The 22,998-nt window shown below is 40.8% G+C and overlaps 1 protein-coding gene across 1 annotated transcript in view; it reads left to right on the forward strand.

The window, feature by feature from the left end:
• Positions 1 to 500: 500 nt before the first annotated feature.
• LOC149226375 (uncharacterized) overlaps positions 501 to 22,998 on the forward strand; it is a 39,914-nt gene continuing 17,416 nt past the window's right edge. The window contains exon 1 of the mRNA XM_089380186.1: positions 501 to 1,261. Coding sequence (XP_089236312.1) covers positions 501 to 1,261 — 761 coding nt within the window. The remainder of the gene's footprint in view (positions 1,262 to 22,998) is intronic.

The following is a 22,998-nucleotide window of genomic DNA, read 5'->3' on the forward strand; positions in this document are numbered from 1 at the left end:
GTAAAGTTTTTTGGCAAAAAGGTCATGGAAGAGCGGTTAGTGCTAGAGGCGCTTCTGGTGGAATAGCCACCTTTTGGAACAGCACCATATATGATCTTATTCAAGAAAAAAGTAGCCCCCATTGGCTTTTCACTCAGCTCCTCCACAAAGATTCTGGTCAACAAGTAAGTATGTTTAATCTTTATGCTCCGGTATTGCCAGGCGAGAAAAAAATTTGTTGGAACTCGCTTCAATCCTTTCTTTCAGAGCAAAATCCAGGAAATATCATTATTGCAGGTGACCTGAATGTCACCCTTGCTGTTGATGAGAAAAAGGGAGGCTCCATTGTCAGGGACCCTGCCAGAGAATGGGTTGAAGATATTATGCTGGGCTGGGATCTGGAGGATATTAAACCTTCTTCAGGGAAATACACCTGGTCCAACAAAAGATTAGCCCCCAATCACATTGCTGCCTGTTTGGACAGATTCCTTGTCCACTCTTCTTTCCTGACATGCGGTCTTATGGCCACTTCTAAAATTCTACCAAATCTCACTTCTGATCATAAGCCCATCCTCCTCGAGCTTTCCCTGGATGGTAATCTAGGCCCCATCCCTTTTCGTTTCAGTCCTCTGTGGATTCAGCAAGAAGGATTCCAAGAGGTGGTTTCTGAAGCCTGGAATAGGCCTGTCCATGGTTCTCCATTCTTTGTGTGGGAAGAGAAAATCAGGGGCCTGAAAAGAAGTCTTAAGGAGTGGGCTAAAAGATTGAAAACCCCTTCTGCCAAAAGAAAAGAATCTCTTAATAGTCTTGCTGCTCATCAATTAGCTATGGAGCACAGTCCTGTAACACAAAGTCTTCTCCAAAAAGAAGTCGAGCTGCAAAAAGAGGTTCACAGATCTAGCAGGGAGGAGGAAGAATTCTGGAGACAGAAGTCTAGGAATCTATGGTTACAGTCCGGAGATAAAAACACCAGCTTCTCTCATAAGCAAGCCGAAGCTCGAAAGCATTTCAAATCAGTTTCTGAGATACATTACCAAAACGTTGTGGTTAAGGATTTCGATGGCATTAAGAGAGCTGCTTACTCCTTCTTCAAAGATCTTTATTCGGCTCCTGAAGAACCCCCTATTGATCCTCATGCCTACCCGATTAACTTAATTCCCAAGTGCGTTCAGGAATCAGATAATGCTATGTTGACTGCTCCGATCAGTATGGACGAGCTTAAGAAAGTTCTGGATTGCATGGAGCCTGATAAAGCCCCAGGCCCTGATGGGTTCTCTGTCAGGTTTCTCTTGACTTGCTGGTCAACAATCAAAAAAGATCTATTGAGAATGGTCAGAAAGTCCCAGAATTGTGCAAAGCTGGGCGGTGGCATCAATTCGGCCTTTCTCGCCTTGATCCCAAAAGAGAAAGGCGCCTCCGACTTCAGCAGATTTAGGCCCATTTCCTTGTGCAATTCCAGTTACAAGCTGGTCTCCAAAATAATTGCCAACAGGCTTAAGAATATATTGCCAGCCATCATCCCTGAAAATCAAGGCGGCTTCATAAAAGGAAGAAAGATATTGGACAACATTGTGCTGGTGCAAGAAGCAGTTCACTCTAGCTGCCAAAGAAACGAGAAAGGTATGGTGATTAAGCTCGATCTGGCTAACGCATTTGATAGGGTGAGACATGAATTTTTGTTCATTGTGATGAAGAAGTTAGGCTTCTCAACAGCCTTCATAAATTGGGTGAATGCCTGTATTGCCTCGCCATGGATCGCGCCACTGGTCAATGGCCGTTCTACTGACTTCTTCCAAGCCTCTAGGGGCCTTAGACAAGGATGTCCTTTGTCTCCACTCCTCTATGTTGTTCAGGCCTCGGTGCTCAGTTTCCAACTCGATCATAACCAACAGATTCAAACCCTGCCTGGCCTCAGAACGACTCACAAGGTGAAAGACATTAATCATGCCCAGTTCGCCGATGACACCTTGCTGCTTGGAGGAGCCAGCATAAACTCTGCCAGATCCTTCAAGAAGGAGCTGGACATTTACAGGTTGTTCTCGGGCAGCAAGATTAACTATCGAAAATGCTCTATCTATGGCTGGAACTGCTCGATCAAGGAGCTGTCAGATATTGCAAGGCTCTTAGAAATGGACGGAATTCGAAATTGGGAGTCATTTAAATATCTCGGGATCCCAATCTTCAAATCCAAGCCTAAAGTTGCTCATTGGCTGCCACTGCTCGACAAGCTAAAGATCAGAATCCAAGCTTGGGGAGCCTCTTGGCTGAATAATGCAGGGAAAGTCATCCTTATGAAATCGGTCCTTATAAGTATGCCTCTATATCAACACTCCATTCTCCTTGCCCCCAAAACCTTTCTCAGTAAAATGGACAGTCTGTTGAGAAGATTTCTGTGGGAAGGTGGGAACAACAACGATAGAAGGCTCCACTTAGTGAATCGGGAGACTCTCAAGAGACCTCTTCTGGAAGGAGGCTTCCACCTGCGTAACTTGGCTGCTCAAAACCTTGCTTTGGGATCCAAGATCCTGTGGAATTTAGTCTCTGGGAACTCTAGCTGGAGTAAAAGAGTCATTTGGAAGAAATATTTCCAAGGGCAATGCTTGAGATGCTTGGATAAGCCCCCAAGATCTTTAAAAGGATCTCCGATCTTCAATCTTTGCAGTTCTGCTATGGAGCAATTCAGCCATTATCTCCACTGGATCCCTGGTAATGGGAGAAAAATCAAAATCTAGGAAGACTCGATTCTGGGTGATCAACCTTTGATTCAAGTGGAAGGTCTAGCAAATATCAAATCTTGGCTTCAGTCCTGCAATTTGTACACTCTGTGGGATATATCTAACTGGAAGGATGATCCCGGTAGACTCTGGGATTGTTGGAATCTGGGGGAGGTTCCCCTTATGTTGCAGGGGGAAGCTTCATTACTGTTAGATCTGCTTCAAGGCAAATCTCCCTCAAAGGCCACTTCTAAGGACAAAAGAGGCTGGGGCTCCCTTTCAGGCTCTTACACTGCTTCCGAAGGTTATAAAAGAATGATGGTTGTTCCATATGCTCCTCCTGACCTAGCTCAATGGAAATTTATATGGGATTTCCCCTCACTCCCCAAAATTGACTTCTTCTGTTGGACTGTAGCGCACCAAAGCATTCTTACCAGAGATAATTTGCGTAGACGAGGGATGGAAGGGCCTTCCAGGTGCCCCCTTTGCTTGTCTGATTAAGAAACTGCCAATCATCTGCTATTGCTTTGCCCCTTTGCTCTTGTAGTATGGAGGGGAGTACGGATGTTAGGTCCAGCTAAACTTGACCTCCCAGGCAACATTCCTTCTCTGCTCCAAACTTGGGCCAGTTTATCTCCCTTTTGCCTTACAAAAAAAAGTCTTCTTAAAACAAGCTGGATGTGGATCCCTAAATTCATCTACTAGAAGTTGTGGTTGGAGAGGAATAATAGAATTTTCAGAGGAGAAAGCTACACTTCTACAAGAGTTATTTCTAAAATCAAAGCTTTGTTGGGCGAGGCTTTGGAAGCCAATACTTCCTCAAGGAATGAAATGAGTCTGGTCAAAGAGGAGGAGCATTGGCTTAAAGAACTAGTTCCGAATCTGAAGGAAAGGTCTATTCCTCCTGCATTTTCCCATGCCAACTGGGAGATTAGGCTGGAGGAACTGGAGTTTATCAAGTGGAGATCGGCCTTGGATGATCATTGTTTATTCTTCGATGGGGCCTCTAAAGGAAACCCTGGGGTTGCTGGCAGTGGTGGGGTTCTTCTGCGTCCTGGAGGTTCATCGGAATTGCGGTTCCATTGGGGTCTGGGTATCGAATCCAATAACAGAGCGGAGGCTCTCGCACTGTGGCAGGGGCTGAATCTGGCGATTAATAGAAATATCCTCTCTCTCTCTGTCTTTGGAGATTCCAGACTTATCATCCAGGCATTGACCTCTCATAAGACCCCCCATCAGGTTCATTTAGCCACTATTATCAAAAAAATCTGGCTCTTATTGCCCAAGTTCAGTAAAATCTCCTTCTTCCACATATTATGGAATCTCAACTCTCAAGCTGATATGGAGGCCAATCTTGGCTCCCTCTGTAAACGGAGATCTCTGGTGGTCAATTCGATTGAATCTTCTTGTTCCATTCCTTAATGCTCCTGCTGATCGGACTTCCTTTCCCAATTGATCCTAGGGCTATCATTCTACTCCTCAGTACCCTGCTCTTCGGGATCTCACCTCATTGTAGTATCAAACTATTTAAAACTGTGGTCTCAGGCCTGTTCTCATCTCTTGTTAGTCTTCCTTTCAATGGCCTCTGTTTCCTCTCGGCGCCTTATGTTTCAAGCGTCCACAAAGGACCTTCAAGATTCCAACTCAGTTCCAGTATTGACTTTTACTCTGCTCTCAAATCTGAAGCCCATTTACATCATTATCAAAGTTTCTCATCTCCGAAAGGCTGCAATCTCGACTTGTATATCTGTGCGATGCAAAAATTGGGCCCTGCGTTGGAGCTTCTCCTTTACAGCAGCAGCATCTCCAAAGTAGAAGCGGATAATCACTACTTTCCACCAATCAATTGCATCGTTGCTCTTATGTATTGCACGAAGGAGGTCGCCACAAACATGAAATGCCCAAGTAAGTCTTTTGGCCCTTGTGCGATGCTTCGCCCATTGCCCTACAGCACCTCACTCAACTTTGAGGGACATTCTCCTGTCAAAGTAGGCGAAGCGAACAACCCATTGAACCCGATCACTTGTCTGCCTGGTAATATCCCTAAAGTGAGGCGAACCTTTCTCGGTGATCTGTCTTCTGGTTTCTTTGACAACAATTCCAAACAGCTATCCACGAGAATCTATCTCTGTCATTGCTGTAATGTAAGAGCATGCGGCAGCTAGTTTGCCGCCCTAAATAAAAATATCCATTATTGTCAAAAAAAAAAAAAAAAACATGCTCAAATATCCACATTTAAATGCCTTAAGAAAATGTTTTTACTTGTTACAATTGTTGCCAATAACTTTGTGGTTCATTAAAATATACCAAATACAAATTAAATTATAACTGACTCAAGCAACACATGATGGCCTAAAGAAAACTATAAACGATGTAACCATACCAGAACTCAATTAACAATCTTCCACCAACACAACTTATAAATCAATCTATCTGGGAACACACTACCAGTTAAATCCAATGTATAGCATAAACATCAAAATTCGTGCATTCACATTAGGCATAAGTAAAACCCTAAACCTCAAAATTCATACATTCACATTAGGCAAAAGCAAAACCCTAAACCTCAAAATTCATACATTCACATTAGGCATAAGCAAAACCCTCAAAACCCTAAACCTGCAAAACCCTTTGAAATGCAACCTGAAACTCCAAGAGCAAAAATAACAAAAATTCCAATAGGAAGGTGAGGTGTTGAAAAACACAGAAGGTGAGGTGTTGAAAAACACAGTGGCAATGGCTGGTAGGATTTTTCCTACCGAATAGATGTAGAAGCCATGTCCAAGCGTCTTCCATGTCCAGACCTTCTCCAGAGCTCGCCAGACCTGCAACCAACTTGGAAAACATGAAAAAAGTAGGAAATTAGCCAATGGCATAAATATTCAAAGACAATTTGAAACAAAAACCATAAAAACCTGTAAATTACTTGTAAATTTACCTTCGACCTCGAACTGGCTAGAAATTGGTATTGGCTCCTTCCCAAACAACAGGCCGCGTGAATGAAACAACCACCAAGGTATTTGTAAACCCCTGGCAGTCCAGAACGAACAACAATAAACAAGAACAGCAGAAACCATGTTCTGTTAACGAGTACGTGCAAGCAAACTAGCCCGGTTAGCATGTCAACAATGGCAGACAAGGTGCATAGGTAATGGAGCCATCCCGCGCCATCGTTGGTGGAGGGCTTCGCCCAAACACCGAACCCGAACAGAAATACATGGAGCAGAACAGAGATCGCGGCAAACAGGTGGAAGCAACCGAAGGAAAGAGTAAAATTAGGTTTTTGAAGGCTGACACCCACCACAACACGTGGCAGGACACGTCGGGCAGGTGTCGTACAAGCGGGAGTGGCATCCGTGTGCCCGTAGCTAAGGTGGAGTGGAGGGCGCATTCGTAATGGCGTCCCTCCCCTAATAGCAAATCAATGAAAAACTAAATATGACAGGTATAATAAATAAACTTAACTGCTCAAAAATATGTGCTTGACGGAGTAAGTTGACTATCTACATGGTGATGCACAATGCATTATTGGACAAATTGGACTAGACGAACAGCCTTGAGCAATAGCTATGGTAACTCTTGGTGATATATATATATATATATATAGTAAAAATATAAAACTTTTTAACTTTTAACAAAAACATTATAACTACAATAAGACATTATTATTGTAGTGGGTTAGGATTATATTCTCCACTACCACAATGCAAAACTATAATTAACCAAATAGCTCAATTTACCAATCAGTAAAGCCTAAATTGATTATATTCTAAACCTTAATACTAATTTGAATTCAATAATTTTACTTTAATTTAGTTATATTTAAATTAAACAGCTACTATGATACACTTGTTCTACATTCTTTAACTTTACATATACAATTTATTATTTCATATGCATTTTAGAAATAACTTTATATGTACACTTTATTATTTCATATGCATTTTAAAACTAAAAATTATATTCGAAACTATTATGAAAATTTAAAAACATTATGTAATACATCAAAATATAAAAATTATTAAACCAAAACTTAAAAATTATTAAACCAAAACTTTAAACAATCAAATGAGCATTTTTATAACCAAAATGTATTCAAATATACTATTTATAACCTGAAATAGTTAATAAATCTCTTTTTATATATATATATATATATTCAAATTATTATAATAGGTATAATCATTTTATATATATATATATATATTAAAAATTAAATTAACTGACTTGAAATCATTACTCTTACTCATTACATGAACATGTTTATCAAAGAGATGAGTTCTTCGCCTTCTCAAAATCGAAAAGACACACTAAAAAAGCAGATATGCACTTAGGATTTTGCAATCTAATCTATTTTTTTTAAATAGTTTGATGTAATGATAAATCTTGTCCTTTCAAACGTATGTATGGCTGAGAATTGTCTAAGTTTAATTATTATTTTTTTTGGGAGATATATACCATCTCAGTAAGTAGAAATTACTTATCAACATTTTTAATTGGATATGTTAGTCCATTATGTAAGGATAATAATGATGGTATCATGGATGATGAGAGGTGAGGACACACTGAAAACGCTGACATGGACTTAGGATTTTACAATCTAATCTAACTTTTTCAAATAGTTGGATGTAATGATAAATCTTGAGAATTGTCTTAATTTAATTTTGTAGAGATATATACAATTTCAATAAGTAGAAATTCCTTATAAATTTTTTAATTGGATATATTAGTTCATTATGTAAAGATAATAATCATGATCATTGTATCATGGATGATGAGGGGATATTGTTATTATGTAATATTTATATGGCAGCTGACATGGACTTAGGATTTTACAATCTTATCTAACTTTTTCAAATAGTTGGATGTAATGATAAATCTTGAGAATTGTCTTATTTTAATTTTGTAGAGATATATACAATTTCAATAAGTAGAAATTACTTATAATTTTTTTTAATCGGATATATTAGTTCATTAGGTAAGGATAATAATCATGATCATTGTATCATGGATGATGAGGGGATATAGTTATTATGTAATATTTATATGGCAATAACGTTAATATTCAATGTACATAAAAACCATATAAATCGTTCAATATTATTTGACATGGTAGTGGCCAATGTACACCCCTTGCTTTCATTCAGCGAGAAATCTTCAAAAATTGAATTGGTTTAACAATAATGTATTAATTTTAAGTAATGTATTGGATATATTAAATATTAATATTAATATAATTTATTTAAAATAAAAAGTGCAGGTATATTAATAATGAAATGTTTATGGGATATTTTTTTTTGAGATTGTAAAAGTATAAATTATTTGGGATATTAAGATAGAAACTATTCCTAATTTATTATAAGAGTAATAGGATTTTGTAATCTTAAAAAATTTATATAATTTTTTTTAATCATATACAATTAATAATGTAATTTATTTTATTTTTTTCTTCAATTATCATCAAAACAATAAGGGCTTTATAATAAAATAAATAAAAACATATAAATATATTTAGCTATACACAATGTAGTATTTATCTTTCTTTTGCCTTGAGACAAAGTTTTTGTTGTCTACCAAATCACTCTTTCTTGTAACAACATTATTAGAAAAAATGGTGTATTTACTAGCACACACAAAGGTGACAACAAAAAGGTGGCAGACTCATATCTTATTCTTCTGAGCCCATGTATTTTTTGATGGAGTCGATGGCGGCCTTATAGTCGAGAGTTCGGCAGGCTCACCCTCACCATATGAATAGTGAGCCCCCTAACGGGTCCTACCGGGCCCCGGGGATTGGGGTGGGTGGGTAAATAGTGGTCGAGTGTGCTATCCTTGATGCTTATTGGGTGGTGGGCATCGGAATGAGTGAGTCGATGGCGGCCTTATAGTCGAGAGTTCGGCAGGCTCACCCTCACCATATGAATAGTGAGCCCCCTAACGGGTCCTACCGGGCCTCTCCTTACAGTCGAGAGTTCGACAAGCTCACCCTTGGCCTGTTGGAGCTCTCTTCAACCTGCTCATGGCTAGATCGATTGGTTTCGGGTCAAATAGTCACAACTGGGAGATTCCCTGGCTGGAAAGCGCCTACACTTAATGGCTTAAGCCGCTGTTACCATTTACTCGCTGACCCATTATGCAAAAGGTACACCGTTAGGGTGAGCCGCGTCCAGGTCAACCCAACCCTGAGCTCTGCTCAGGTATTTGACACAAATAGAGGGCCCCTACTCCTTTATAGGGGTCACTCACTCATTCCGATGGGTGAGGACCGGCAGGGGCTCGACTGCTAAGGAGAGGGTATTTCCGGTCAGATTAGGCCCTGAGAATCTTACCCGCAGCTTCGCTCCTTTCCCGCGGAGGGTCAAGCAAGAAATTCCTCTCCCTTACGGTCAAGCTCTCTCCTTAACAGTCGAGCGTTCGTTACCTCACCCTGCCGGGGGCATCCTCTCCCGTTAGTCGATCCATGCTGTAGCATCCTCTCCCTCTCCCTCTCGATGGCGGCGATGGCGGCCCTTATGGTCGAGCCCCTACCGGTCCTCTCCTTAACAGTTGAGCCTGCTTATGCATCCTCTCCCTATGGTCGAGCGCCTCTGGACCTTATGGTCGAGCGATAAATCCCTCACCATATGAATAATGAGTGACTCCGTCCCTCACCCATATGATGAGTGAGCGTTAAAACCCTTATGGTCGAGCGATAAATCCTTCACCATATGAATAGTGAGTGACTCCGTCCCTTAATGGTCGAGCGATAAATTGATGGCGGCCTTATCAGTCGAGCCGATGGCGGCCTTATTAGTCGAGCGTGCTCCGCATCCTCTCCCGTTGGTCGAGCGTGCTCCGCATCCTCTCCTTATCAGTCGAGCCCCCTGTCGGGTCCTTGACAGTCGAGTGTGCTTACGCACCCTGTCGGTCCTCTCCTTATCAGTCGAGCCTGCTTACGCATCCTTGGCGGAGGTTTTAGCAGAATACACTATTCGTTTTGCCATTTTAGGATGCGCAAGCAAGCTCGACCGCTAGGGAGAGGAGGCGGAGGTTTTGAAGCGTAATGACATATATAAAGAATGAACCACGGGAATATAGAATTCATGAATGCATAATGACATATAGAATTCATTACGGAATTACCTATCTAATTCTTTGATCAATTCTTCGAGAGAACGTAATGACATATATAACGAGCATCATTCAATCTCTCAAGAATGACTAATGAATCACATCGAATCTGGTATGACACATATATCGATGCAGTCATTCATTATATACGTAATTACGCTTTAGCAGATCATGCATATATGGGCATATGTCATTATGCATTCATTCTTTCGACTACGTTCCCTACGAGATTTGTCATTTTCACCCAATTAGGAGGGGGCGGAGGTTTGAACATCTTTCCCTCCTATTCTTGCATATTAAGGAGGCGGAGGTTTGAGCGCTCTTCCCTGAGACCAGCTAATCACATCACTACCATCCATACCATCATCACTACCATCCATACCATCACTATCAGCCCAGCATACCAGCATCCAGCCCATCATCACTACCATCAGACCTATCATCCCATCCCATGTGGGTTTATAATCACGGCAAGCTCTCTTGCCCCGGACGTTGGGCACGTTTCTAAATAGATAGACCCAGAGAGCCTTACCAATTGAGAGTGAGATAACCGGGTGGGATCAGGAGCCTTATCGATTTGAAGTGGGGCGGTCCCAAAGCATGAGTTATCTGAATCTGAGGGGAGGAAAGATGTATAACCCGCATAGCGATAGTTGAGTCGAGTAGCGCTTCTTCGGAGATCACCTATCTATTTACGTGATAATTGAATGTATGTCCTTTCGTAGAGATCAAAAATTGCTTCTGTGCCGAGCTCATGTTCAGAAATCATAGTGATAGTTTCCCCGATCACCCGGCTATAGTTGCTTTTTTGGAGCGTAGAAAGGAAGATAGATCGCGCCACCGCTATAGTGCAGTGCAGCAACGCTCATGTTGGCTGGGATAGGTGAGTAAAAAAGGAATAGTTGAGTAAATGGATTAGAGCGAACAACACCCTTTTTGAAACTATGGGTAAACATTGAGATCAAGGCTGGGTTATTGGGACCCCGCTTACTGATAGAGATTAGTTACTGCAATCTCACTCGCTCACCCGTACGAGGAGAATCAGCTAGGAAGACCATATGACTCACGAGGCCAAAACATGAGGCATTGAGAACAAGTATGGACTGGCTTAACGGAAAAAGGTATTACCGGAGTTGCTATAGCTGGCGTAGACCCAAGTCAATCGGTCAAGAAGGTATGGCCGAACGCTGAAAGCTATACAAGCAAGTTTCTCCGCCCGAGCTATGGTGTGTGTCTCCTATGGCTCTTCTAACTAACATATCGCTCAGGGTTGTTCCTTACTGACATCAACGTAACGGTATAGGGGAAACATCGACTGGATACGCGAGATCCTACGATGTGCAGGCAGATCACTGTGAGTGTGTGTATCACAGAGGGTGGGTCCATTGGAGATCGCAGCAGATGGAAGAAGGAAGGGCTACTCTTCGTGCTACTCTTTGAATCTGTCGAACTCCTGTGCTACTCAACCCTAACAATGATAGGTACTATAGGTGGCAATGCTCGGTACTATAGGTGGACCCGCTGTCCTGCTGCTCTGCCCGTAATTATTCCTTAGCTTATATAGTGCCCGAGGGAAGACCTGTATCGCATCAACCTAGGTTACTTTGTCCTGTCGTATACGTATATGCCATAGGGGGATCTAGTAAGCAAGCACAAAGGTCTGGTGCTCAATGCCTGGTTATTTCCTCTCCTTATCAGTCGAGCCCCTGCCGGACCTTGCACTTGGAAGCGCAAGACCCTCCAGACCTTTCCTTCCCTTGATTCGTTAGTGTCCAACATTGGTTAGTCTCGAATGGATTGAATCGATTGGATGATAAGTATTCAATGAGGTTGTTTTCGGTTAGTGATGCTAGCTTGTACTGATTGGTTTCTCTCGATGGGTTAGTGTGGATCAGTTGCTTTGGTTCGGTATCCCTGCTAGCCATCCTTCCTTACATGCCCTGCTTTGATGAATTAATACTTGAAACAATTATGAAATAAGTACTTGCCAACTTGGTTAGTTTTGGTTGGTTGCTCCTTGGTTGGTCTTGATCGGTTACTCTTGGTTAATTGGGTAGGCGTCAATAGCAACAGAACCCATTCCGTAGTCTATAACCGGGGCTTGCTTTTTATCGCTTGCTGACTAAATGGATGTTTTCTTACATATATAATGACTGGAAGAACTTAGTGGTTGGACAATTCCACACCAATCGGAAAGGTTGGGGTTATTGACTCGAAAGTGTTTCAAGACGTCTTCTTCCTGCCTCTGAAATACCAATCCAACCAACGCATCTTCCCCTCAGACCAGAAGAAACCCACATGCACATAATAACTATACTTCTTTATAACTTCCTACTTTGTTAAGCCTTTACACCAATACTCTTTGCAAATATGGCAGTGGTGGCTCTCTTTCTTTATCTTCCTTCTCCCCCTCCTTTGGTGGTGGGCGGCATGACTCATATTCTTATTCTCCTAATTGGCAGGCTTTTTTATGCATTGGTTGGTTGCTCTCAGCACAACATGTTGGTAGAATTAGAGGTATCCTTGGGCTTTGTGATATCATCTTAGAATTCCAACCCGACCTTCCTTCTCCGCCAATAGGGAGAATCTTTTGATTCCCGGCCTGCCTTCCGGATCAAACTAGATTGATACCACTCCGTGCCTTCCTCTTAACACGTCCGTTCTGCAATAATCAGCCTTGCCTCCTATTGACCCCCCACATGAATAGATATAAGGTCCCCAGGACCAGTTTCATTCGAAGCGATTGATCCTCGTCCAATCAAGAAGGAAGACGAAAAGCTATTCCATACCTCGGAAGATGACCAGCCATTCCATGCCATCCAGCAATCGATCATGGAGAGCTCGGGGCTATGACAGATCAAAACCAATTCTAAGACCATTTGAGTGCGCTTACGAAACACTTTCAACTTGGGTTCCAACCTCTCTATCTTGAAATGCCCGCCCATATTTGCACGTTGTAGCGTTGACTGATTTCATGCGGGTTATGCCTCACCCTCCCTCTCTTGACCGCAGGGCCGTATTGCAGGTATCCATTTTCAGAATCGCTCATATAATCAATATGAAATGTGAATAGGCCTACCCTTTCAATAATGTGAAAACGCCTGGCTGGCTCTGGCAGCAAGCATAATATTGTATACAACATATTTCGATAAATATCCCATGCTTTCCGTTGGTAAACGACTAACCAACGACCTCCAACCCTGTATGTCTTTTTCCCGATACCTTGCTTGCTTGGTACGAGAGTCTTTTTATCATATTGGACGATTGAATAAATAGAACAAGAGAAATGATGCCCCAACCTGTGCTTGTTTCATCTGGTATCTGTCCATTCATCAATCAATCCATGCAGTGCTAGTACCTGTGTCAGTTTGTTTTGTTCTTTCAGCTTGGACCTGCCCGCCGTTGTTGTTGTTCCAGTTTCATATTCCAGTCCTTTCGCGCCTAGTTCCATATCCATAGGAAAAGGTGGTGCTTGTGGCATTGAGTAAAATCAACAGCCAGCAGCACCTGTAAAGGCAGGACCAGGTCCAAATCAGTTATAACGAGGGCATCCATCGCTCCATATCTTTTTTCTTCTGGCAGAATCCAACGAGTGGTTGTTCCTGTGCCACCCACTTCCTCCATTCATCGTGTAGGCTGACCCATTGCCTCCCTAAAGGAAGGGTTGTATATTGGTACCTTAAGTTCAGTGTCTAGGCCTCAGCCTTAAAAGGGGTCAAAACTCAAAGTCTATCTGTAAAAGCACCCACCTCTGGCATATCCGTAGTTGAGCATCCATATATGGAGCCGGGAAGTTACGGGCTTTTAGCCAAAGGTACAAGTGCTCTATACCTCTGAGCTCTTCACTGGGCGGGTAAGAGAGCTTAGACGAAAGGGCCTTTAAGCTGCTATTGCCTTGGCACCTGGCATTTTCACTACTGAAAGGGTGGAAGTGAGGATACGAACTTGCTCTATTTTACAAGAGAAATTAAGGTGCGAAGCTGCTTGTCCCTCCGGGGGGCAAGGAAGATAAATGGTGGTCAGTTCCTTGCTTTCCTAACGTCAAGCAAGCACTACGTTCCTTGCTTTCCTAACGTCAAGCAAGCACTACGTTCCTTGCTCTTCTAACGTCGAGCAAGCAATTATTCCTTTCAGGCAGAGAAATTAAGGTCTCGGAGGGGCTTGCGCTTCCTAGTGCAAGGACCCGACAAGGGGCTCGACTGATAAGGAGAGGACCGGTAGGGGCTCACCATTCCGATGGTGAGGACCGGCAGGGGCTCGACTGTTAAGGAGAGGAATTTATTACTTGTCCCGCACCGGGCAAGGAGAGGGGCTCGACTGTGATTCGTAACTACTGCTTGCACGTGAGCTTCAGGTAACTGGGCCAGGTTTCATAATCATTCCTTATATATGTTGCATCACTTTCAAAAGCCTTCGGGAAAGTCCACTAATAACGCCTGATGAAGTTGGGATGCCTGATTGGATGGATGGGAAAATCATCCTATCGTAAACGTCGTTCAACATACCATAAACGACACGGAAATGGCCTTTGAAGGGGGTTGATGGGTTGTTAGAAGAGTGCGAGTCAGAACCTAATGAGCAAGGAGATAGGTCGGTCTCATCAGGCTAACCAGATAGGTACATTTCTCCATGGGCCAAGGGTTGGGTACCAACGTGTGGATCAAGCACCGGGATGAAGGAAGATGGATCAGGGACTGTTCTCGTATCGTTCCTTTGGTACGGTCGCAAGACTGATAACGAGGTGTGTCCGGCAAGCATCTTTATATACGGTTTATGAGAACGGGTTAGTTCGTTGTTTCAGGATTGATGGAGTTCTCTGTCTGGTCCTAACAAGGGGGATGTGTCCAGTATACCCACAAGCAACCGCTCAAAGGCAAGCAACCTAATGAACGACCTTCCCTCACTTCCATCATAGCATGTGTGTGTAGCCCAGCCCATCCATAAGGAACATACTAACTAACTCACTCGCTCGGTTGAGGTTCGGAGAAGGACCGACATAACTCGGTTTAGGGTCGACCTATCCACCATTTAGGTAGGTACTTGACCTATCTATCTATTCAGTAAGCAAAAGGGGAGGTACGTGTTGTGACTCTAAAGACTTAAGAGGGGCCAGGTACGAAGGACATTGCATGCATCAATATATATCAAGGCATTACTGAGCCTTCCTTACACAGGGTAAAATCCAATAAACCATAAGGCTAGGTTTCTAGGATGAATGTCCCCTCCCAACCTCGTTCATTCCCTATGGGGTAGATTGAGCTCCTTTCCTTCAGTTGAATCAGTTGCCTTCCACTGAGGCAGGCCAGTCGGCTTATAGCCAGTTGCCTTCCTTAATCTCTCTCTCCCTATCTATCTCTCTTTCGTCGGTCCTACATAGTGATGGAAATGTGCTCCTTCGCCGATCACTAGAACACATTCTATCTTCACTGTATTATTGACAAGGTACCCACTCTAGGCATTGGAACCTGCAGCCCAGCTCGGTTCATCCGGGCTCGCTATCGCTCAACAGCAATCCCCTCCTTTGCCGAGACACTAAAGGCAGGCTGCGAATGTGATGGTTCGGAAATGAGAGCGGCATATTTACGTATATGACGGGTTCAGCCCCTCTCACGGGAGAAACAATCCCTCACCCATATGAATGAGTGAGTCGATGGCGGCCTTATAGTCGAGCCTGCTTGCGCATCCTTAGGCAGATATCCAGAACTTCCGCTTATATTGTTGAACTGCTGCATGACTTGATTATTGTCCATAAGAGAGCCGGACGGGCTTCAGACATTCATAGGACTAATCAAAAACAGTATACAGGGTAAGACTACCAATCCATAAAGGGGAGTATCCAGGGCATGAAGCTACTACCTCTACCAGGACAAAGATTAGATGCAGGAGTAGGATCCCTTCGATATGGAGCCCGAGATGCATGAGTAGCAGATGGAGTAGCACCAGTACGAGGAAGTGCAGGCGACCAACCTTGAGCAGCATTTGGGATAGAAGTATCAAAGGTAGTAGGAGTAAGAGTAAAGGCAGTAGTGGAGATTATATGGTTGAACTAACAAAGGAGTATCCCACTTTTGCTATCTCAGTTCCATATAGGGGATTACGAATATGAATCTTCCTCTAACTCTGCTTTGCCTACCTCTACCGTAGTCCTCCACCACATGCACTCAGAACATTTAGCTCTCTAGTGAAAGCTTGAATTAATAGTGCCATGCCAACGCCGTCGTTGCCGCAGCAGTGAAAGGTTCACTTATAGATGCAATATCATATAGTAATAGGGTTGTAGTAGTTGTTGGAGGTAGGAGTAGTGCCATCTCTATAGTTCTGATTTATTTCTTTTTTCAATGGCACATTATGAAACCCATGGAGAGGTTGTATGGGAATCGGGATCAACACAATGGGACAAGTGAAACGTCTCTATGCGATATCGCATATTAACACGTAGGGACCACATTTGCTTTTGGAATGGAGACTAGGAGCGTCTAGCTTTGTTGTCCCCCGGTATCGGCTGGGTTTTGCCTACCTATGGCCGGTGGGAACGACTATCAGTTATCCGCCCGTTGATTGAAAATAGTTCCTACATAGATGAAAAATGATTAGGCGCAAGCACGTATCGATGCGAGTTTGGCCTTTGGGATTTGCTTGGATGTTCCCATGTTGTTTTGGAGTAGTATTTGATTAAGAGGTTCAAGCAGAAGCCATTCAAAGAGAACCCGGGCAATGTCTATGACCTACCTCCTGGAAATGACTTGGGCTATCGTCAATTACCTTCATGCAAAGAAACCAGGACAGATTGTGGCAATTTTCAAACAATGTAGCCCCTATGCCTGTTATTCTGGCGTATGAACCTCCCTCATTCTTGTGCGTTGTATGTAAGCCTCTTCATTCTCTTAAGTAAGGCTGCCGCCATGGGACTTACTCTAAGGGTAGTTGGGAGGGACTAAAGGCAAGTAGTATAGCTTACGGAAACAAGCAGTTATTGCACTACAAGGGAATCAAAACTAGATTGATTATTCTATCTCTATGGCATTCTGACTCAATAAGAAAATCCAGTTTAGTAGGTTGGTTCCCGATTAGCTCCCTCAAAATGAGGTTGTGACTAAGGATGCGTAAGCAGGCTCGACCATAAGGGAGAGGCAAAATGTGAAATGAGGACCCGGAGCTGCTCTCCCGAGAGGTATTAGAGGGAGAAGGATTGGTCAATTTCCCACTCAATTCTTGGCGGGCCCGGGGATTCAAAGGTAGTGGAAGAGTTGAACGTCTAGATGCTACATCATATATCGATGCATTCCCGTAAACATGCCGTCTGTTGGCTACCATCATCATTGGTTCCCCTCTCAAAATTAGACCTACCACTTGCCTCCTTTCTATCTCGCCTCAACCTCAAAGCCCAGGGAAACGATGATAGGAAAGGGTATAGATCAGTACAGAAAAACTCTCTTTTGATTGCCCAGATTAGGAATGTTCTATCGGACCCCATCAAAAGGAAGTTTTCTTAAGAAGAAAAAAGAAAGTACACAGACTTAAGCTATTACCGGCAGCTAAGACAGACTAAGGCTGCTATTATGGAATCACTTACTAGGGCTAGTTACCTTATGGCATTCTATGTACACAACTTCAAAGAGAGAAAGTTGTTAGTAGAAGTCAGGCTTAGCTTAATAGTAGTGGAAATAGGAGCTATTTAGTTCATCGACCAGCAAACTGTGAGACCCACATGCTAACCGGCATCGCAAGAGCCCTTCTCTTCTTTTTGAACTACATAGACAAAACCTTATAGCTTCTTTCTTCGCTAGAGCTATTTATTTCTTAGATATGGATTTCACATAACAACAGACTACATACATGTAGGCTTTCCACGTATTTGAACTAATCAAGGCTAGAGGGCGGCTAAGGTTTCCAAGGCGAGTATCACCTCAACCTCGTACCTTAGTTGAGTCCCCTCCGGGTCGTAGATATGCGATTCTCATAGGATAGGAGATTCTATTAGCGGATTAGAGCTTAGAGTTTCCATGGATTTCCAATGGCTTATTCCCCAGCAGTAACAACCACAAAACCTCCTGTCAAAGGTTCATGGGTAGAGCATTTGTGAAAGTATAGGTAATTTGGAGAAACGGACTAGACGTAATGCACTGAATGTTACAGCACTTAGCAGAGCATAATCCCATGAGTATCGAGCACCTTTGTTTGTAAGCATAGCTCTCGAATTGTGATGCATGTGTTTAAAGAGGGTTTCATGCATACAGGTCACCATGTAGTCTGATGCCTCTTAAATTTTGTCGATATTTTAATGAAGAAAATGACCAATCAAATTTTTAACTGTCATTTACATTATATACACCCAATTTATAGAGAAAAATAAAAATATTTACATAGGTATCATTATATTTAATATCTTATATTTTCTCTGCACCAAACCTCCAATTTCCCCATTTTTTCTATATGAAATTGCTACATTTTTGTAACCCAACATCTTAACAAGTACCACAATATTAAAATTCAAATATGATTCAAACACACCAAAACAAAAACAAAAACAAACACAAACAAACAAACAATAAACAAACATGAAACAACAACAAAACAAACATGGCTCAAATAAAAAGTATACCTCTAATAGGTATGGAGATATGCATTATGTTTCAAATTTTAGAAAAATTCCACCCTAAAGAATGTCCAATAAATAAAAAATGAATAATTTATTTCTTAAAAAATTCCATATTCATGTATATATTAAAGGTTTTGGGTTATTTGTTTTTTTGTGTTTATGAATCAATGTCTAGATACTTCTCATATATTATTGAGAATAAATAAAAGTAAATTATGTTTTATGTGTTCATGCTATATAAAAAATTCACATAATTTTATATTATTGTTAAATTTCCATGACAACAAAGGTTATATGACTAAATCTTATTGCTATGACAAGTACCAATGGTTGCTTTTAATTGTCATATTTTTTTAGGTCTTACAAACTAGTACAATCACATTAAATATATTAATGTGATTGATATAGCCGAAGGCTTCATAAATATAACCAAAAAAATTATTCCAATAGGAAGAATGTCTTACTAATACACACATTTACGTAATTAACCATGTATAGAAAGGCTATGGGTCAACTTTAACACGAGAAAAAAAGGAATTACACATATTATTGTAAAATGGGCCAGAACTTATTAGAATTGAGATAATCTCAAGTCCCTAGGAAATTGGTGTGTGGGGAGCTTTAAATTTATTAAAAGTAATGAATCATTTTGCTAAATAAAATTTGCTTATATATAAATGAATGTTATAATAATAATGGGGAACTTATCATGGAGGAACTTATTAGAATTGGAATAATATCAAATCCCTAGGAAATTGGTGGGCGGGGAGCCACATCGCACAAATCTAATTTTTTCTAATTTATTAAAAGTAAGTGCAACCTAACAAACTCTATAACACACTACAACCATTGATAAACATTCACATGAAGCATATGTTGAGCATATTCCCTTGTGAATCAATCTAGGTCCTCAATTAAAAAAATAAAAATAAAAATAAAAGTTAACAGATCCTCATTCACCTTAAATTGAAATAAAAAACCTTCGGTAATAAAGATGAACAGTAAAAGATTAATTAAACTTTAAACCAAAACCAATAAAAATTAAAATTAATCGCATAAAAAAAATTATATTATAATTATTTTCTATGAAATTCAAAATAATAAGTTTTTTTTAAATAAATTTTAATTTTGAATTTTGAAAATCTACAATTTCACAAAAGGAAAACCCATATGCTTTTTATAAATACCATGTTGTAAAGTACTTTTTAGCTTGATAAAAATGACAACACAAAAATGTGTGCTTAATGTGTTGGCTTGATCAAGTGAGTTGACTTTCTAAGTTAATGGGATGATATGGTGATGCACTATGCATTGTTGGGTATATTAAACAAGATGAGAGCCTTGGGTGGTGACCTATGACAACTCTGGAGAATAGACTTGGTTTAGGAAAGTTGTGTGGGACAAAAGTTCCTTCATTAATGAAGGATTTGGGATGCATTGTGATGGCGTGAACAAATTTCATGGAGCCACATTTTAAAGAGACCAAGAATGGGATGATTCCGTGAGCATATTTCATGGAGTTATCCATGTTCTTTAGGTTGTTTGGGGAAAATTTAGGGTCGCCCTCGACACAGACAATCTGCGTGAAAATAATTTGAGACCACCCAAGTATCTAAAGAGGAATTTAATAATTTAATAAGTTGAGGGGAACATGGAAGTTGACTTGTTTTTGAGAAAATTCCCTCAACATGGAAGTTGACTTGTTTTTTAGAAAATTTAGGATGTGCAATCAATTGTGAAATAAATATATATCTTTGATCCTTCTTTGCAAAACATTTGCATTTATTTGGTTCATGTGATGGACAAATGGTTCAAGGTGGATGGATTGTGATGGGTGAATGGTTTAAGTGGATGGATTTGTGAGGTTGGTACTAGGTTTGGAGAAAATGGTTGTGGTTAATCACTTGCAAGAAAAATTGAATAATTTGGAGTAAATTATTGAGACATTGTACAATAACATCTATTTGGATTAAATAATTCATGGTGAGATGGAATGTGCATTCAAGCAAAGGGAATATCAAGTAACATAATTGTTGTAATAATCATTTTTCCTAGACATATTTGTTGGGAAGTGAATGTTCAATCTTATTGTAAATGAGATTCAATCAAAATGCATTCTTGATGGTCCCAACATATTAGTTAACTATTATATTTATCAACTCAAGTGAATTCCCTCCTTAGAACTAAGTTTTCCACTAGAAACAATTGTGTTCTTAACTGTTGTGACTCTTTTTAATTAACAATGGTGCATTTAATATTATATGTGTTAACTACATTACCCAATGTGAAATCCTTTGATAAACAAGGTATATGTTTTATATGGAATCTTGCAATAGTAAGTTATAACTTTGAGGTAGGTAATGAAAGGGAATTTTTTACACAATTCGATAGGGTTGTGATGTTGTCAATTATGAGCTATTGTGACAACTTGGAACAAGCATCATCTAAATCAAAGTACCTTGAAAATTTGCAAATACACTTACTACCATGTTATGGGACTCACACATTTGTGAGAAAGTTGGTATCATAATTATATCTACCACATAATACTTTTAGTAACATGATTTGATTATTTAATTAAAGAAGGATATTAATATTCAAGTGATTACTTAATTTTCATGGAATCAAGTGATTTTTCTACTAAGATTGTCTGAAAAGGAATTATTCATTTTGGGTGGTTAAGGAGTAGTTTGGTGGATTTACATGCATTTATTAACAAGGAATAAACACCCAACAATGATGCATTTAATTTTTTATATATTAAGTAACCTATTGAATGTGTAACACCTTAATATCTAAGGATTTGCATCCAAGAATCCTTATTCTAGAACATCTTGCAATAGTGAGCTACATCTTTGAGGTAAGTGATGAAAAGGAATTTGTCACATAGCTTAATAGGGTTGTGAATGTTTAATAGATGATTATTTGGTGCCTTATCACCTTTAATACATCTCTTATTTATATAAGACTTATTTTTCACTAGACCTAAGTGCCCACATTACCAACTTTCGTTATGCCTAATGGTGCATTTTTGTTTCTTTCATGATTTGTCCATTAATGTCGAATGGTGTTGCGCCCAACTATGCCCAGTGTGCCAAACTATGCTTTATAATGCATCCAAGTGCACCCCAAAGTGTGCCCAAGTGCATCTAATGGATGTATACTCGATGATTGTGTGCTTAATGGATGTGCATCCAATGAGTGCATCTCATGGATGCACTTTGCATATCCTTGTACCCAAGGCACCTCTACCATCTATCACAACCCTCAAGTGTGTATTTCCCAACTCCTTAGGTCTACATTTAGCCAAAGCACCCAAGACTATAAAAACTAATCAAGTCATATATGTCATTCTTGTTCTTCATGCATCATACTTGCAAGTTGGACAAGATCATCAACCATAATCCCCACTTTCCCTTCCCTTGCTAAGTTCCCTTCCAAGCTTCCCTTCTTTGCAATGTGCCTTGCCATCATGCAAGAGCACCCAAAACCAACTCTTCTAGCAATTAGCCTTTTATCATGTCCATCCATGTCAATCATTAACCATCGATATGATCATGTAGAAAAGGTACCCAAGTTCATTAAATGCTAAGGCTTTACCTATTGATTTCATCACTTAATAGGCATGTTGAGAAATGGCAACAAGATCGGAAAATTCTAATTTGCAATTCATACTTCAGGATCGGCAAATGGCTTTCTGCAATTTGAGGCTCGAGTATGCCTTGAAAGGCACCTTGAATTGTATAGCCTAGAAGGATAGGATGGAGGTTTGTTTGGAGGATAATGGCCTCAAGGAATCCATTGAGAAAGAAATTCCTGAGCCATCATCATTGGATGCACAGAATCTAGCCGAATGGAAAAAGTGTGTGGCGAAGGCGAGGCGGATAATCCTTGAGGGAGTTTGAGACCACATTGTCTCGAGTCTCCATGGGAAGGAAACTCCATATGCTATGTAGAAATAATTGACGGACCTATTCCAAAATAGCAATGACCATAGGAAGTTGGCACTGAAAGACAAACTTCAAAAATCAAGATGGAGAAAGGCGAGACCATTCCAAAATACTTGACCAAGTTCACTCACTGTCGTGATGAGCTTGGAGGTGTTGGAATAACTTTTGATGAGGATGATATGGTGATCCCATCTCTCCTAGGCCTTCCCAAGAGTTGAAATAGCTATCAGGACTATGTTAATGGGAGGGAGAAGCTGCCAGATTGGGAACGACTATGGTCAAATTTGATGTGGGAGGAGATCAGAAGGAACACTAGAGATGGTTCCTCATCAAAGACTGATGATGAGGAAAATTGTGTCTTAATGAGTAAGGAAAAGAAGGGGAAAGGGAAGGTGTCCCATTCCAAATCAGATTCTTGCCATAGAGGTAAGAAGAAAGACATGTCAAAAGTTATGTGCTTGCATTGTCACGAACTAGGCCATTTTTCTACAAATTATCCGCTCAAGAAGTCCAAGAAGAAGTCCTCAGGAGGAGCGGTGGGTGAGGCTTTGGCCTCTCAATTTGAATTGGAATTTACTCACATTGCATGCATGGTGTCATCAATGATGGGTAGTGTATGGTACTTTGATAGTGGAGCTTCATTCCA

The sequence above is a fragment of the Pinus tabuliformis genome, chromosome J (assembly GCF_031772625.1).
Source record: "Pinus tabuliformis cultivar Carrire ecotype Pingquan chromosome J, CPIR1, whole genome shotgun sequence".
NCBI classification, from domain to species: Eukaryota; Viridiplantae; Streptophyta; class Pinopsida; order Pinales; family Pinaceae; genus Pinus; species Pinus tabuliformis.